The following is a 19,261-nucleotide window of genomic DNA, read 5'->3' as shown; positions in this document are numbered from 1 at the left end:
CTGGGATCTCCTCTGAGCACTATTAGAAAATCACTGGTTAAGTACCCTCTACCACCACCACCTCACCCCCTGCTCTGGGCTAAACTGTATCTCACCCCCCTCACCCCAAATTCATATGATGAAGTGTCTTGACCTCCAGTACCTCAGAATGTGACTGTATTTGGAGACGGGGTCTTTAAAAAGAGGTAATTAAGGTAAAATAAAGTTATGGGGCAGAGGGGTAGGGCAGGAGTTAACCCGAATCACCAGTGTCCTTAAAAGAAGAGAAGAAGGCACAGTCATGCACAGAGGAGAGACCATGTGAAGATAGAGGGAAGGTGGTCATCCACAAGCCAAGGAGAGAGACCTCAGAAGGAACCGACCTTGCTGACACCTTGATCTTGGACTTCTAGCCTCCAGAACTGTGAGGAAGTAAATTTCTGTTGTTTAAGCTACCCAGTCTGTGGTACTTTGTTATGGCAGTCCTAGCAAACTAATAGACTTTTAACTTACAGATGAAGAAACTGAAGCCCAGACTGGTAACAGGACTGTTTAGGGGAAGTACAGGAATGGGAATCCAGGCCTCCCTAGGCCCAAGACCTTTGTTCCACAGAACAGAATGAAGGGAGTCATCTGATTAGCAATGGTTCTGACCAACTGCACCAAATATGGAAAAGTTCTGTGGGGGAAGTACCCTCCCACATGGAGGCCAAATGCCTCATGGACCTAATGGACAGCACTCTCTGCTCCCTGCAAAACAAGAAAAACTCACCAGAGGGATTCCTCTACAGTTGGCACCAGTAATGGGTGAGCAGGAGGCACACTCGTCAGGTCCCACTGCCACACCCATCATGTCCATCCGGACACTCGCAGACAAGGTTAAATAAAGGTGCAACAGAACAGGTGCACATTAATAGGGCTGCCAGTCTTCTCTCTTTAAAATCAACACCCAACTCTATAAACTCTCTGATGATTAACAGCCAGCCCGAACAGTAGATGCTTATATAGCCCTATAAAGATGCTGGTAATTGCTCGTGGAGGTGGCCCTTCAGACAGCCAAAAAGCTGCTCCTGGCCAGAATGTTAACCTCAGGGTAGACTGTGCTTCTGCCCATGTCTGTGTTTGGGGCCTCATGGAACTAGCTAGGGGTGACCAATGAAGGGCCAGGAGCAGTCTGGAGTGAGAGGGATGAACCTGGGACCTCAGCACTCTACATAACCCTCAGAAGTCCCCTCAGAGGTACCTGGGCTTCCTGCAGTTCCCCAGATGGGGCCTCCATCATTTATTTGGACACAAAATAAAAGAGTGACCTCAGGAGACTAGAAAACTCAAGTTACATGGGCTACTCTCATTGCAAAACAAATAGAAGGACGAATCTATCTGGGAAGGGGTGAGTGATGGCATTTGTCAGCACAGAGGAAACTCATGCAATTTACACACCAATTCAGAAGTCCTGTGGGCCTGGACGTATCTGTGTGTGCGGCTGTTCTAGAGTGAAGACTTGATGAATATGCTTTGATTTTGCATGTAACGGTAGTACGGAAGTCAATGACACAAAGAGATTTCTGATCAAAGACACTACTCTCTCAGAGCAAGATTCTGCTGTCTCCCAACTTCCTGTGGTATCCAAACCCTCCCACTATGGGGAAGGTCCCACTGTGGGGATATCTTTCACCTAGGAAAGATATCCCCATCCGGTAAATAAGGGTAACACAGGAACTAAAGGAATATTTCCCTATCTTTGCCCACACATCACTATTAACCAAATATCTAGGAAGTACCCAACTTCTCATTACTTAGGCCAACAGAGAGACAGACACACAGATAGATAGACAGATAGATAGATATTTAGTAAGAGAATTTAAACAACAAGGTCCTGCTGTACAGCACAGGGGACTACATTCAGTATCTTTTAATAACCTATAATGGAAAAAGAATCTGAAAAAGAAAAAAAAATATATATATATATATAAAAAAATATATATATATATATAAATATATATATATAAAAATATATATATATATAAAAATATATATATATATATATAAAAATATATATATATATATAAAACAATATATATATATATATATATATATATAAAACAAGCACTTCGCTGCACACCAGAAACTAACACATTGTAAACCAACCATACTTCAACAGAAAGAAAAAAAGAGACTTTATTTTTGTGGTAACAGAGTCCCTTGGAAGTTAAGAACAATAGTCTTTTTCTTGTTTTGTTTTGTTTTGTTTTTAGAAGGCAAGCTCCTAGAGGCAGAGGCCATGTGTCTTTGCAGCAGTTGGGAAAGCAGGCCGTCAGTAAGATTCTTTCTGTTGATAAGTACAAATGGACTAAAAATGACCTCTGTTTGCAACTAACAGCAAGGGCAGGTCTTGCTCCATCACAGAACACCTCAGCTCCAGATCCCTTTACCGCAAGAGAGGGGCACCTTGCCCAGGTCACACTTCACACTGCAGTGAGGAGTTTCCCATATGGCTGTAAACTAATAGCACATCTGCTACCTTATCTTATCAGGATTGAATGTCTAAAGACTTCCTTAGGAGTTCTGGTTTCAATTATCAGCAAAGGATACACTTTTTAAAATAAGTCAAAATATTCCATGCTTACGTTTTATCAAACATTACACCATAGAGATTTAAATTCCGTACATTTCTAGCATCACAAAAAGAAAGTCAGGCATTATACATTGGTCAAAAAAAATTAAACCTGAATGTAATCAAGCATCTAGATTACCAATCTACAGGAATAACACAGGTCAGGGCAACATGCTAGGCAACACCACAGGTGTACAATAAGCAAAATCCAGACTCTAAGTAAGAAACTCTCCAGACAAATGACCCAACTTCTTCAAAAACTAAATGGCAAATAAAAATAAATAAACTGAAAGGGATAACCTCAGGATTAAAATTAAGATACATACCAAACATGAAATAAAGGGTGGATTCACAAAAACAAGCTAAAGAAATAACAGTTATGAGATCGTTAGAACACCAACTAGTTATCTGATGGTATTAAAGAAACATTGTTAATTATGTTTTAGTTGTGATAACTGTATTTGTGATTGTGTTTTTAGTCCTTATCTTTTAGCAATACATCCTGAAATATTTACAGGTGTAATAATATGCTGCCTGGAAAAATATGAGTGGAAAAAATAAGGGGCATTCATGACGCAAGATTGACCATGGGGGAATATTACTGAACCTAAGTACATGAGGGTTCATGTTAATGTTGTTTACTTTTGTATGTCTTTCAATTCCTTATTTTAGAAATTATAAGAAGTTTTTAAAATTCTGTGTAATTAACATATGTCAGTGTATATTCTAGTATTCATACACGTGGTCACCCCACCTCCCCCTGAACTGTCTCCCCACTACCACCCTGGATGATATTCTAAAAAGTCTCTGGACAGCTTCATGTAAAAGAATGAAATTAGAACAGTCTCTAACACCACACACAAAAATAAACTCAAAATGGATTAAAGACCTAAATGTAAGACCAGATCCTATAAAACTCCTAGAAGAAAACATAGGCAGAACACCCTTTGACATAAATTGCAGCAATATCTTTTTGGATCCATCTCCTAGAGTAATGGAAAGAAAAACAAAAATAAACAAAGGGGACCTAAAAGCTCGTGCACAGCAAAGGAAACCATAAACAAAACGAAAAGACAACCTAGAGAATGGGAGAAAATATTTGCAAATGATGCAACCGACAAGGGATTAATCTCAAAAATATACAAATAGCTCATACAGCTCAGTATCAAAAAAACAACCCAATCAAAAAATGGGCAGAAGATCTAAATAGACATTTCTCCAAAGAAGACATACAGGTGGCCAAACGGCACATGAAAAGATGCTCAACATCACTAATTCTTAGAGAAATGCAAATCAAAACTACAATGAGGTATCACCTCACACTGGTCAGAATAGCCATCATCAAAATGTCTACAAATAAGAAATGCTGGAGAGGGTGTGGAGGAAAAGGAACCCTCCTACAGTGTTGGTGGGAATGTACCACCAACATTCCCAACCAATGTACCAATGAAAATTGGTACAGCCACTATGGAGAACAGTATGGAGGTTTCTTAAAAAACTAAAAAGAGAGCTACCATATGATCCAGCAATCCCATTCCTGGGCATATATCTGGAGAAAACCATAATTCAAAAGGATACATGCACCCCAATGTTCATTGCAGCACTATTTACAATAGCCAAGACATGGAAGCAACCTAAATGTCCATTGACAGACGAATGGATAAAGAAGATGTGGTATATTTATATAATGGAATATCACTCGGCCATGAAAGGGAATGAAATAATGCCATCTGCAGCAACACGGATGCAACTAGGGATTATCATACTAAGTGAAGTAAGCCAGACAAAGAAAGACAAATATTATATGATATTGCTTACATGTGTAATCTAAAAGAAAAAATGATAAAAATGAACTTATACACAAAACAGAAACAGACCCCCAGACATAGAAAACAAACTTATGGTTACAAAAGGGAGAAAAGGGGGGGGTATAAATTAGGATTTGGGGATTAACATATACACAGTACTATATATAAAACAGATAACCAACAAGGACCTACTATATAGCACAGGGAACTATACTCAATATTTTGTAATAACCTATAAGGGAAAAGAATCTAAAACAAACAGATGTATATGTTTGTATAACTGAGTCACTTTGCTGTACACCTGAAACTAATACAACATTGTAAATGAACTATACTTCAATAAAAATAAGTTAATTAATTTTAAAAAGTCTCAAAGTTTCATGTGGGCTAGAACTTTACTCATGTAAGAAATAGTAAACCACTAATATAAGACCAACAGAAAAACACCCTGGCATTTCATTCTAAAGCACCCACACTCATATTGTCAGAAAGTCACCTTCCCAGTTCACCTCTAGGTGACTGAGGCACAGTCAGTCCCCCTCGGTGGCTAATGTCCCAGCCCAAGCTGCCGCTAAATGCAGAACTGTAGTTAGGAGAAACTAATGAACCGCTGAATGGCACAGGAAAATCAATAGGCAGAAGGCAAGTCACCTTCTTCTGCCTGTCCAACTCCTGTTGTTTTTTCCTGAAGGAGGAAGAGAGAAACAACATCAATATACAGACACCAAAACGAACAAAAAGATCTGTGATCTTTTCATCTGGTCCCTGAAAAAGAAACTGCCCAATGGCATGAAGCTGAACCTGCCCAAGGCTAAATGCAGAGTCACATACCCACTAAGTAGCTGGGTGGGTGGCCCCTAAGCAGCAGGTGAAAGGCCTAGAGGGAAAATGAAGGATAGTCCAAGGTGAGCCTTGGCTTTGGCAATAAAAGGAAGCCACGGAACAAATTTCACATGGTGCCCTTAAAACTGATATGTTTAGTGAAAAAGAAGGGAAAAAAACTAATCCAAAGGAAAATGGTACCCCTAATAAATTTCCTGCTCATTCACCTGTGTCTTTTTAGAGGCCCTACGAGCTGATATACCACGAGGGGTCGAAAGTAAATAGATGAGCTCAGTTCTTCCAAGGTTGAAGTGGGCACTAAACATCCTCACTGTGAAGTGTGGCCATTTTTTCCATGTCCTACTGCTCTTTCCTTGTGCTTTGCCCATCACCTCTGTGGATTAATCAAAAACTAGACTTGGCGATTCCAAGGTGACTGTACCTCAACAATAGGTTATAGATTAGACCAACTTACCATAAAATTTATTACTTATGCATTTAGTAAGTAGCTATTAAATGCCAATTGTATGCAAGCCCTGGACTAGGATCTACAAGAAATATAAGGAAGGATAAGAAGATCAGCTCTGCTTTTAAGGTTCTAAACTTGTTTAAGAAAGCTTTATGACTTTTGGGGTAAGATGGAAGAGTGAAGTCAGGTACCAAGTTTCCCTAAAACTAAGTGAATGAACATTGTTAACAGAAAAAATTGATATCCAGCAAAGAAAACAAAACAAAATGTACAGCGGTAATCAAACAGAACAAGGGATACAATTTCATGCCACAATCTTTGAAAAGTATCGTTTGGGGAAAGTGAGAGATGGAAGATACCAGGAATGACTTCTCTTCTCAGCCCAGCTCTCTCTCTTCTCCCAGAAGTGTGGTGAGTTTGGCAGATGGTGATTGGACAAAATTCTGAAAAACCTCATTAACACTCCTTATTTAGAGAGCAGTAGAGACAGAGGGTGAATTAGCAGCAGGGAAGTGGGTCCAGGCTCATCACTTATATATGCAATAAGAATTTAGGAGGAACCTTTTGCCTACATTACTCAAACTAAGCTTTGTGGGTCATTAAAAGAAGTAAAAGAAATAATCAGGCTCTATTCTAAAACAAGTTACATTTCCAAAGATATGTAGGAAAAGATGCCTCCTGCCAAGTAGAATAATGCTAGCACAGCATTTTAAACAATATTTTGGAAAGAAAAGCAAAGTCAATATCCATCAAGCGTGACTGTCCCTAATGTCCAATACTTTGTACTTCAGAAGGCAAAATGAACAGTCCAGACAGACAGACGGCTCCTGGTAAAATTACTGAATATAAACGATAGACAGAATTTTTCAGGTACAGAGGAGACACACACACACACACACACACACAAATACGTACCCCAAAACAAAATGAAAAGCAAACAAAACAGAACAAAAACTCAGGCTTTTCTCCACATCAACACTCAATACTCAATAGAGGGAAATCTGTAATCCACCTGTAATGTATGTGTACAAAAGTCTGAGAGAGAAAAAAGTATGAACAAATATTTTTATATTTAGCCAAAGTGTTGTTCAAGTATAAAGACAACAGACATTTTCAGACATGCAAGAGCTCAGTGACTGCATGAGTCTTACTTAAAAAAAAAAAAAGACGGGTCCAAAACCCAGCAAACAAAGAGATAAATGTGGAGCTCTAGTAGAAAGCCTGATAGGGATATTGGAACCTATTTATATTTAGAAATGATGCAAAGCAGCAGTATGAAGTACATTTACAGAGAGAACTGTTATACATTTCAGTAATAAAAAATAATAATAAACCAAATTCAGGGGAGGGGGAAAGTTTCTCTACTTTCTAAAGATGATAAATCAAGAAACTGAGATTTAAATATACTATTTAAAATTATAAAATTAACCAAGTGAAATGACAATAGACAAAAGTAAGGAGAAAGCCTATGTGTTAATTTTCTCACTCATGTACTGAGTCAGTAAATAATTGATAAATTGATAAATAAAGGTTAAAATCACTCTACAAAGTTATAAAAGGAATCTCTGAAAGACCAAAAAATAGACTATAAATCCTTGACATTATCATTAAAATGTACACTTACTCATAGACACATGTATACCATATGAAGAAAAGACAACCCATGAGGTAAGAGACAGGGGGAGCATTAAAGATAGAAAATATAATGTAAGTTAAGAAGCATTAAGAATGTAAACATTTGTTATATCAATAAATATAGGATTCTTTAATGAGAATAAACCAAATCTATAAAGATCCACACTAAAATAAACTATCTAGGAGTCTTTATGACTCAGAAAGGTTAAAAGTAAAAGGAGGTCAAAGATAAGCCAGTCAGATGGTAACAACAACCAAAAAAATCATAGGATTAACAGCAGAAAAGAGTAAATTCAAGGCAAAAACTATTAAAGAACAGAAGGTGTTATTAGTACATTCAGTAATGATAATTGAGCAATTACTATGCACCAGGTACTGTTCTACATGCTGTTAGAATACCAAAGTTTAAATCAGTAACGAGTGTTATAAATATTTCAGCACCAAAAATAAAGTGTTAAAATTTATAAAAAGCATAAACCTCTATAAGAACTCAACAAAACATTATAAGAGTAACAGATATTGTCAGTCATGACAGAACAAGGAGACAAAATAATATGAAATATGAATCATACAATCAATATGGTTAACCCAGTAGATACATATCAAAGTGCATAATCTAACATAAGACTTCTTTTCAAGCACTGATGAGATATTTAATTTTAAAAAGAAAGAATACATTAGGCCACAAAGTAAAGTCTTGATGCATTCTAGGAAAGTGGAATTAGAACAATCTTCTCTGACCATACTAATTTATTTACTAAAACTAAATACTAATAATAAAAACAAAAAAAACCTAGCTACCTGAAAATTTTAAAGCTCTTTCAGATCTTGATGCAAAGGAAACAGTTAAAACTGAAACTAGAGTATATAAAAAATAACAATATTAAAGATAGTACGTAGCAAAAAACTTTAGAAGTTGGGCTCAAGGTAAAACTTTACCAAGCAACTTATAATAAAAATGAATTTAAAAACCATTCTATTTAGAAAGATAGAGATGGATCAACAAAATTAACCTAAGGAAAGTATAAGAAAAAACAAAAGCAGAAACTAATGAATTGCAAAACAGAAAAATAATAGAATACATATATAAAGGTATAGTTTTCTGGGGAAAAACAAAATGAAACAGATAATAATAAATCAGTTTAGCCAAGAAAAGGAGATTGTTTCTAATAGAAAACAAGATACAATCTCAAGGTCCATCATTATGGAGAGATTGTGTGATAAATCCTAATAATTACATAAAATGAAATACCATCTAGCCACATGTAACCACTTAAAAGAAAGAAGGTAAGTCTGGTTTCAACTAATATGGAAAGAATGCCAATATGTACAATTACAGTTTTTTTAAAGTACTGAACAATGTGTAAAGGTAACTTTTGCACAAGTAAAAATAAACTCTACATTTATAGACATTTTATGTATATGTTTATGTGTGTATATCTCTCTCTATATGTGTCTTCCTACATTTTCCAGAAGGCTACAAACTCAAACTTTAGGGAAAGGTACCAGGAGTCAGAGAGGTTGGAAAAGAGAGAAATTAACATAATTTTTTAAAACTTTATACTTATCTATACTAGTCATACTTTGCTGGGACATAACATTATTTTATTTTAAAAGATATATATATATATATATATTTTTTTTTTTTTTAACAAATAAGAGATCTCTATACAGGAGATTATTTTGGCCCAGATGCATGCTGAAATCATGTAAATCATGAAATCATGTAAAAGCAAAAACCACGTGAGGCTGTAGAAGCCCATCTTGAGAAGAACAGGAAAGCAGAGAAGTAAAAAACCAAAGGACCATGCTTGACAGACGACTGGTGAGTGGGTTCCCTATGAACCCAGGCGCTCTGAGGCCGGCTGAGCTTTGTTGTCTGTCCTTAAATATCCATGAAATTTCCTATTGCATTCTTCTAAGAAGACCCCCTTCTCAAAAGCCAATCGGAGTCCCTCACAGGCTAGCTTTAGTTCCTAACAACCCCAAAGAAGCCTGGCCTGTACCACTGTTGAATACCCTGTGTTATTCCATAGTGGAGGTGCAGCCTTACCTTGCTGAAAATAAAGCAATCTGAAGCTCGTACCCCATGAACTCCTGCGGTCAGTCATGCCTAGCGAGTATGATTTAAATAGAAACTTGTCCAGCAACATTTTATACTTGTAAGAATATTCATGATGAAGATATCCATTTTTGAGTATGTTACTCAGAATATTTTGTCTATATGTTATAATATGTTCTATACGAATCACAAATCATAGAACAATGCTTTCAAAGCTAGAGAACAGCTTTTAAAAAGAAATCAGAAGAGTGAACAGTGAGGAAAATTTGTACTAATTTAGTATAAATTTAGTACAAATTTGTATTTGTACTAATTTCAGAGGAAATTAGTACAAATATTAAATATAATAAACATGCAGAGACACACAAAATAAGAAAGCATGTAGTACATAAGCATGAACAAATTAGAGAATAATTCCAAACTAACATATAAGCAAGTACATGATATAACGGCCTAGGCTGGTAAGAAAGAAACTAGGCCCATTTGTAGGAATTGACTTCTTCACAAACAACCAATCTGCACATGGTTCTGGAAGGCCTTTCCTACTTTTCCCAGTAGAGGTGCCCTTTCTTAATGGTCTCACTGTATTATGTACTCTTTTCTAGGAGTTATCACATTGCCTGACATTTATTGTTCACATGTTGGTCTTCTCCACCAGTGACTCCTAGAGGAGGCCATGCCTTAATAATTTTCTCTGCCTCATCGGCAAATACCCAATGTATAATAAGTGCTCAGTAAATGTTTATTTAACATAGGATTAAAAATCAGAATTTTAAAAAGCAATGAGGTCTTCTCAATTTTAAAAACAGTTTTAGGGCTTCCCTGGTGGTGCAGTGGTTGAGAGTCCGCCTGCCGATGCAGGGGACACGGGTTCGTGCCCCGGTCCGGGAAGATCCCACATGCCGTGGAGCGGCTGGGCCCGTGAGCCATGGCCGCTGAGCCTGCGCATCCGGAGCCCGTGCTCCGCAACGGGAGAGGCCACAACAGTGAGAGGCCTGCGTACCGCAAAAAAAAAGAACAACAACAAAAAACAGTTCTAGTTTCATAAAACACTAAAGAAAATACAAATAAAAGAATAAAAATATTAATACTCATAAAATTCCACCATCCAAACATAACCACTCTTAATTGTAAATATCATTGCAGATACAAACACACACACACACTCATATACACTCACATAAAGATGAATGGCTTTGTTTGTTTCACAAGGCTGACAATCTGGTTTCTAGTCCAATCTCCTTACAGAATTGCTATTTCAAAGGCTTCTATCAGTCATGAAATTCAAGACACTTAATCCTCATCCTCACCCTCCAGGGCATCAGCCATTGCTCACTGCCTTTACCTTTCTAAAACACTCCCCTCCCTTTGTTTCCTTTACATCTTACTTTCCTGGTTCCAATTCTGCCTCTCCATTCTCTCATTAATGTGGACATTTAAACTGAAGTCCTGCCTTCAGTCCTCCACTTGTCTCCCAAATGGCTCATCTACACAGAAGGTTTTAACCATCATGTCTTGGCACGTGGCGCCATCTTTCCAGCCCTATTTCGTTCGATTCCTCTGGCCCCAGTCCAGGATTACTAACTGCTGGCCACACATCTCCACTTACATGCACCCCCTAATCCTCAGACATAGCATGTATAAAACTAAGACAACCACCTGTGGTTCCTCAAAGCCAATACTCAATGCCCAATGTCCATCAGGGGTCCCATCGTTTTCCTGGTAGCCCAAGCTACTGCCTCACTCTCACATTAGTCGGCCACTAAGCCATGTCCATTCTTTGCTCATTCCTGTGCCTCCATTTTCACCCCCGCTGCTGCCACCTCTATGCATCTCACAGGGGATGGCTACAAAAGCTTTCTTGTCTCCCTCCCTCTAGTCTTCTTCTATTACAACTCCTAATGGACCTCACAACCAGATACAACATCCAAAGCCATCAATTCACTCATGCCACAATCTCGCTTAAACAAATAACCTCTGATGGCTCCCTATTGCTAAATTAAATAAAGACCAAATTCTTCAAATATTTAAGCAACCTAAATGCAGCTTCCATTCCTGTGTCAAAACTCCTGTCGTTTCCTTGTGTCAAGCTTATAATGAACTTCAACCTAACCCCTTGCCATTTCCTGAACCATCCTTGGACGTCCACACCTCTGTCATTTTGTCCAGGTGATTTCTACCCCCAGGAGTGCTCATTCCACCATATCCATTCATCAGGAATCCTGCCAGCCCTTCAAGAGCCAGCTCATGTTCCCTAAACCCTCCACAAACAGGCAGCACCTCCTCCTCTGAACCTCTGTGGTGCTCACATATGAGGAGCTGTCCTGTGGTGCTGCTCTGTGGATAAACCTCAACACCCAAACAGGCCCTGGGCACCTTAGAGACAGGGACTGTCTAATTCATATGAGTCCCCTCTGCACTTGCATCAGCTGTCACTCAACAAATATTCATGAAACCAAAGAAGAGGATGAGTGCAGTTAAACAGAAAGGGCTGAATCTTGGAGTCCCAAAGCAAAAACTTAAGCTGACCCTTGAAGAAAGCATATGCCTTGAATTAGTGGGGATTGCGGAAAAGACATTCAAGAAAAAAAAAATTAATGGAGGCAGGTTGGGCATTTTCAACAAGAAAGCCCTTCACTGTGCAGGGCTGTCCTGCAAATATCAGGATCCTGCGCCCTGGCTCACTCTGTGCCAGCCCCCCTTCCACTGTGACAACCACAGACAGCCCCCGGCCCTGCTTCCAGGTGAGAAGGATTAATTGAAGGTGCTGCAGAGTGAGCTATGGGCACTGGAGAGGGAACTGCTGGACCCTGACAAGATTTGACTGGAGCGAAAGAATTACTTCCATTGAGGAGGTGAGAAGAACACCCAGCACCATCTATCTTTCAAGGCCTCATGCTGCTGTGGAGGATATAAAGCAACTGACAGCCACTCTTTTTCTTCTTTTTTCCACCAGCTTCACTCACACACACACTGAGAAGCAGTGAAAAATAAGGTAAAGACTGTGGCCTCCAGCCCTGGGTTCAAATCTCAGCTTTTACATTTACCAGCTTTGTGGGCAAGGGGAGAATTGCTTAACCTCCTGTGCCTCTGCTTCCTCGTCCGTTAAACAGAGTACGCACCTTTCAGAGTTGTGTGGTAGTCCCAGCCAACAGAAAGCACAAAACACACTGTTTATTATCACAGCTGGGAAAAATCCACTCGTGAGAAAAGAGTGGAATATCACCACTACATACCGTTTTAGTAACCAGTAAAACCTCTTCTATCATAGAGAACATTTTCTGAGTAAATACTAGATGCTGGACACAACGCCAGGAGCCATAACTCCATGAGACAGTAACTATTACTATTTCCACTTTACAGATAGGAAAACTGAGTCATTGAAAGGTTAAGTAAGTTAAGCTGGGAGCCAGGATTTAAATCTTTTTGTTTACCCCACTATGACTCATTGATTCAACTAATATTTGATGAGCATCTACTAAGTGTTGGGCACTGTTCTAGGTGCTGAGGATACAGCAATGATCAAAAAAGGCTAAAACCGGGCTTCCCTGGTGGTACAGTGGTTGAGAGTCCACCTGCCGATGCAGGGGACACGGGTTCATGCCCCGGTCCGGGAAGATCCCACATGCCGCGGAGTGGCTGGGCCTGTGAGCCATGGCTGCTAAGCCTGCGCGTCTGGAGCCTGTGCTCCGCAAAGGGAGAGGCCACAACAGTGAGAGGCCCGCGTACCACAAAAAAAAAAAAAAAAAAAAAAAAAAAAGGCTAAAACCATGCCTTAGTGAAGCTTACATTCTAGTAGGGGGAGAGAGAGAATCAACAAAATAAATAAATATAACAAATAGATGATGGGTAGTGATCAACTGCTATGAGACAATTAAGTAGGGAAGGTGAATAGAAAGAGTGGTGGTAGGTAGGGGAACTGCAATCCTAAAATGCATGGCCAGAGAAGTATCATTGAGCAGGACGCATTTGAGAAATGAGAGGAAAGAGGTGAAAAAGTAAAACTCTTAGCCAGGCGGTGGGGGTGGGAGCCATTCCAGATAGAGGGTATAGGAAGTGCAAAGGCCCTGAGGCAGGAGTTTGCCTGGCTTACCCAGGGAATAGCAAGAAGCCAGGGCAGCTTCAGTGGAATAAGCAAGGCAGAGAAGTAGGAGTTGGGGTCAGAGAGATATGGGGTGGGGAAAGAAGATCATGTAGGTCTTCATCAGCCTTGTAAGGTAAGGACCTGGCTTTTACTTAGACAGATAGAAAGCTGTTGGTGGGATTTGAGCAGGCGGGACATGATCTGACTTATGTTCTAACAAGTTACTCTGGTGGCCGCATGGCAGGTGGACTGAAGGAGATGTCACTTGGAGGTCCCTTAAGAACAGCCAAAGTTATTGGCAAGAACAAAGAAGCAACAGTGTCTTCCTCAATTCTAGCAGGTGCGATCACAATGGACTTTTTTTTTTTTCAGAGCCAAGTGCTTTGGAAGCCTATTTCCACTCTATCTAAGATGTTTGTTGAATACATAGGTCATAGGGAACCCTCATCAACTATACTGTACTGGGACCCTTTCTAAAACAAACTGTCAGGATGCACCCACAGTAGCTGGCTGGAAATTGCTATATTCTCACTCATCACTCCTCAGTGTTTCCCTCACTTTGGGAGGTGAAGCTGAGTACAGAACTGGTTGTCCAGTCTTAGTACAAGGTAGGCGTGCTATGATCGGAACATTTAGAACACGGTCAAGTGGTAGGACAAAGCCCAAAGAGAGCTAGGCTTAAGCTTAGCCAGATATTCCACAAAATGCATATTGACACCTACTCTGAGCAAGTCAATGAGAGACTCTAAAATAAATCAAATTCAGCCCTGACCTAAGGGGGCATACTGTTCAGTATGTGAAAGGATACGACTTGAACACAAGTCACTAGACAGCAATAAGTATATACTACACATGATACACTATATAGTATATTTACTTGAATAGAGTTATACAGTTACTTATAGTTACTGGAATACTTGAATACAAGTAACTACACTGCAAAATAGAAAGTGACAAATGTCCCATAAGGAGGGAAACAAGTCTATCCAGCCCAGAGGATCCAGGGGTGGCATTTGACTTGGCCTTAAAGAGGAAGCTGGAGCTAGAGACACAGAGATGGGCAGAAGGCATGCCGGGCAGAGGGAGCAGAGGGAGAGACTAGAAAATGGAGGACTCAGGATGGGAACAAAGGTTGGGAGAATTTCAGGAGACCCACAACGTATTTATAATGAAGATTCTGGGCCCACTCCCAGCATTTCTGAGTTGATGGGTGGAGAAATCTGTATTTTTAGCAAGAACCCTCAAGTAATTCTAAAGCAGTTATTTCTCACTCAACTCCACCTCCACCTCCACTTTGAGAAACACCAGTAGACATGAGTTAAAACCACCCCATGTAGTTTTCCTTATTATTCTCTCTCATATAATCCTGTTTATTTCCTCTACAGCACTATTATAGATACTATTTATATATCCATTTACTTACTATTGTTTCACTCCACAGGATATGAGCTCTATTAAGTCACCAACATAGAACAGATACTAAACACTGGCAGAATGTTGAATGGTAGAGCTGGATCTAAATCCTGGAGGCCTTGAAAACCCCACTAGTTGTGTAAACCTTATTCTAAAGGCAAGTCACTTAACCTCTCTGTGCCTCAGTTCCTTCTTCTGTAGAATATGGATAATAAGAATACCTGCTCTATGGGCTTGTTCTATGGATTAAGATAAACATGCAAATACATGTAAACTTCCTAGATCTATTCCTGGTTCACAGCAAGCTCTCAATAAATTATTATTATTATTAGCCAGTGGGAAGCTATGGACGTTTCCAAACCTAATAGTAACCTAATGGTCCGTTTAGGAAGATTCACCTGGTAGGAGCATGCAAAGATGGATGAAAGGAGGTGACTCTAATTAGGAAGATGAACCAGAAGGCTACTGTGGATTTGGGTTAGAATTAGGAGGGCTTGTACTAAGGCAGAAGTCTCAGGAAGAGAGAGAGGGCTATCTGGGAGAAGATTAATAGTAGCAGAATCAACAAATTTGGGGTAAAACATAGGCTGTAGAATGAAAAGAAACAGAAGAATTAAAAAACAGCTAAAGTTTTGAGCCTGGAGAGCTAAGAGACAGTCGACCAAAATGGAGAGCCCTGGAGAAGGCGCGGTTCTGGGGAGAGACTCCGAGTCCTTTTGGGGACCTGCCGAGTTGAAGGATAAGCGACAAGAAGGCGGAACTGGAGCTCAGGAAAGAGGCTGTGCTGGAGAACTGACTGCAGAACAATCTGTAGAGAGGCATGTTTACCTGTGACCCTGCTGTGGTTCCCAAGGCAGAGGTGGGTGTGGGGGAGAGGGGGCAAGGGCAGAATCTCACACAATCTGTCCACTGAGTGCGGGTGCAGGGCACGGAAGAGGAGCCACAGGAGGGGCCGACAGGGAGGCAGGGAGAGAAGAGAGAGCAGAGTTTTGAGAAGTGGGGTTAATACTGGGGCTAAATGCCCCTGAGTGGAAAAGGAGAAGGGTTAAGGAAAGGTCTAGAATTTTGTCTTCAAAAAGGAGGCTCCAGGTGAGAGTATGGCCAGGACTTGAACCACCCCATCTGGGAGCTAAAAGCAATTGTTCCTAAATGGCCTCCAGGTGGCGTGGTCAGCCCTGTCCACAGAACTGCATCTCGGGGGGGCAGCTGGGCCCAGCACACAGTCACTCTGCCTGGAGAATGGCTCTGAGCTGCAGGGACCCTGTGCTCACAGGGTGGCAGGGAAAGATAATGGGTACGAGCCAAACATTTTTTTTTTAAAGGATTACAGAAAAATCAGACAAAAGTCATAGTTTCATGGGCTGGTGATAAAGCCATTGTCACTCAGGCCTCTAACATTTGCAAAATAGCTCCTGTAGATGAAAAAGTCTCAATTAGCTGCCTAAAAATACATTTCCAGGTAAAGATGGATGAAAGGAGGTGACTCTAATTTGTGAAAGTGAACATACTTTACAAAAATTATGAGTGAAAAAAAAAAGCATTAATAAACAGAACATGTTCTGTAAAATCCTTGCTTTTACTTAGAGAAATAATGCCATTTTTCTATGGTGAAATCTTTTGCTCTGAGACAAAAAGTCACTGCTATGGACTAAATGTTTGTGTCCCCCCCCAATTCAAATGCTGAAGCCCTAATCCCCAATGTGATGGTATTTGGAGGTGGGGCCTTTGAGAGGTGATTAGGTCATGGAGCCTTCAGGAATAGGCTTAGTGCCCTTATAAGAAGAGACAAAGAGAGATGATCGCTCTCTCCCTGCCACATGAAGACACAGCAAGAAGGTGTCAGTCTGCAAACCAAGAAGTGGGCTCTCAACAGAACCCAACAATGCTGGTACCCTAATTTTGGACTTCCCAGACTCCAGAAACTGTGAGAAATAAATTTCTGTTTTTAAGCCACCTAGTCTATGGTGTTCTGTTATAGCAGCCTGAACAGACCAAGGTAGTCACCAAGCTATATCAGAGAACAAAACAGAAAACTATCTCATTTCATCATCAAGGGGCTATATGTGGATGGGAAGGAAATCTTACAAATTTACAAGATTTCTTATTCTAACAAGGTCTAAATTACTTCAAAATATAACTAATTAATAAGCACTTTTTATGAACAATCAATAAGTCTGGTCAGCTCTACTCTAAAAATACATTCCTGAATCCAGATACCTGTCACCACCACCACCAGGGCCACCACAAGCCCCCAAGGAGCCTTTTGGGCATCTTAGAAAAAGGACCCCTCACCACCTCTGCCAGGCCTCTCCATCACGGCACTACATGCAGCCCTGCCACCTCCTCCAGGGGTCCAAGCCACCCGGGTCCCCACCTGGACCACAGTCACGGCCTCCCTTCCTGTCTCCGGCTTCTGTTCTCGCTCCCCGTCCCCAATAGTCTGTTCCTCACTTAGCTACAAGCAAAATCTGTTTTTAAAGTTACACCAAATGCTACTGCGTTTAGAACAGGATCCCACCTCCTGCCACGGCCCACAAGGCCCTTCATCGCCTAGGGCGTTTTCCCTCTTTGACCTCCAACTCTCATCACTGGCGCGTTGTCACCACCATCTCGCTGTCCCGCTGTCCCCTCGGCAAGTGGCGCTCACCCCGCCAGAGGCGGTAGCTGATGGGAAGCATCCCCTACTCCACTCCCGCGGGGCAACGCGGCAACCTCCTTCCCATCACTCATGGCTATGCTCACACGTCTCGTCCTCAGAGGAAGCTTCTGGAACCACCCGGTTTATTGCGGATCCCAAGGGGTGAGAAGTAGTGTGCCGGATGGGCTGGGGTCCAGGGAAGAGTCACGCTCAGAGGGACGGAGGTCGGGGTTGGAATGGGTGCGAGGAGGAAGATCACCGCTGCCTTTTGTGGGGACCCCTGAGCAGCCCCGGGGGAACTCGTACAGAGCCCCGAGCAGCAGAAAAGAAAGTGAAAAATTGGTTCGTTTGCTTTTCAACCGTTGAGTCTTACCTGAGACCTCGGGTTGGGCAGAAGGTGACCCTGTTGGGAGACGGCACGGGGAACGGCCCAAGGGGATCCCCGGCGACGACCAAAGCAAGGAAGCAGGAAGAAGCCGGGTCCTAACCGGAAGTTCTCCCCTCTCCCGCGCCAGGCGGGGCTGCTGCTGCGCAGTGGCTGCTGAGCAGCGGAGCCAGGTGAATTCTAGAGCAGGAGGAAAAAGGCCTTTCTTCTCTTGAGTGGTGGAAAGTGCACTCAACCGGAAGCCAGGAGACCTGGTCTGGAGAGGCAAGCTCGTTTTTTTGGAATCCTGCCAAGTGTCTTAAGTCTCTTCACCTCTTTCTGCCTCAGTTTCCTCTTCTGCAAAATGAGATGGTTGAACTAATCACTGTTTTCCGAAGTCTGCCCCAGGCACCGCTCACTGAACTTGCTCAAACCCAGAGCTGTAGACACCCGATCTCCAGGGGAGAGACCAGGAATGGATGTTTGACAGAGCTCCCTGGGCGAGACCCGTGATCTCTAGGTTTTTCTCTAAGTTCCCTTCCCTAGCGTTCTATGAATTTTAAACCTTAAACCTATACAAATACTCGGAGAAAAAAAGAATCATGGCATAATTGAATTTATCTACTATCGTTCAAATCGTCGTTCCCAAATCACAAAGCAGTCACGATGTTGCAGGCACTAAGGAACAATACACACCCACAGCCATGACAAATGATTAACTAAATGCTCAGATCTTTCACTTCCTCACCAATGTATGGGGAAATTTATCTTAGCTTTAGATGCCTTAAACCTGAGTGAAATACATTAAAAACAACTGCAAGTTACTGATGACTAATGCCCTTCAATTTGGCCTCAAGCTGAGAAATTCTGTGCAGAAATAAAGTGGTTTATAATCCCACAGGTCCATTCTATTATAAACTGCAGGTGGCAAATCAAGTGGCTATGAACTATGCTGTGTGTGTGTGTGTGTGTGTGTGTGTGTGTGTGTGTGTGTGAGAAAAATCAATACTCAAGGAGGGTATTTCTGCACTCCTTTAATGGGAATTTAACAGCCCAGAAAAAAGGCAGATGCTAGTCTTGAGGACCGAGGAATCTGGGTGGTGCCTGACAAGGGTCTGAGGCCAGAGTAACTGTTACCCCCCTCTCCTGCCCACCAGCCAGGGCAGCTGCGCCTGCCCTTTGCAGAAAAGCAATTGAAAGCAAGCACAGAAGAAAGCTGGAAGGAAAATAACTGCAACTCACATTGATGACCTATTTTCTGAATCCGGCTTATCTGAGATTGGATTGTCATTCTTCCAAACAACAGCCGAACACTTCAGGCCCAGGAAATGGCGTCTTTGAGGAAAGCATGGACCAGAATGTACAACACATCG

The 19,261-nt window shown here is 41.2% G+C and overlaps 1 protein-coding gene across 1 annotated transcript in view; it reads right to left on the bottom strand.

Moving 5' to 3' along the window:
* MYO3B (myosin IIIB) overlaps positions 1 to 17,564 on the bottom strand; it is a 408,816-nt gene extending 391,252 nt beyond the window's left edge. Inside the window, exons 1-3 of the mRNA XM_065880146.1 lie at positions 17,493 to 17,564; positions 17,179 to 17,341; positions 15,784 to 15,910 (exon numbers count right to left, since the gene is read on the bottom strand). Of these exons, the coding sequence (XP_065736218.1) occupies positions 15,784 to 15,910; positions 17,179 to 17,341; positions 17,493 to 17,564 (362 nt within the window). The remainder of the gene's footprint in view (positions 1 to 15,783; positions 15,911 to 17,178; positions 17,342 to 17,492) is intronic.
* Between the last annotated feature and the right edge of the window lie 1,697 nt (positions 17,565 to 19,261).

This window comes from Phocoena phocoena, chromosome 7 (genome assembly GCF_963924675.1).
Source record: "Phocoena phocoena chromosome 7, mPhoPho1.1, whole genome shotgun sequence".
Lineage (NCBI taxonomy): Eukaryota > Metazoa > Chordata > Mammalia > Artiodactyla > Phocoenidae > Phocoena > Phocoena phocoena.
This window is presented reverse-complemented; position numbering and strand designations above follow the sequence as displayed.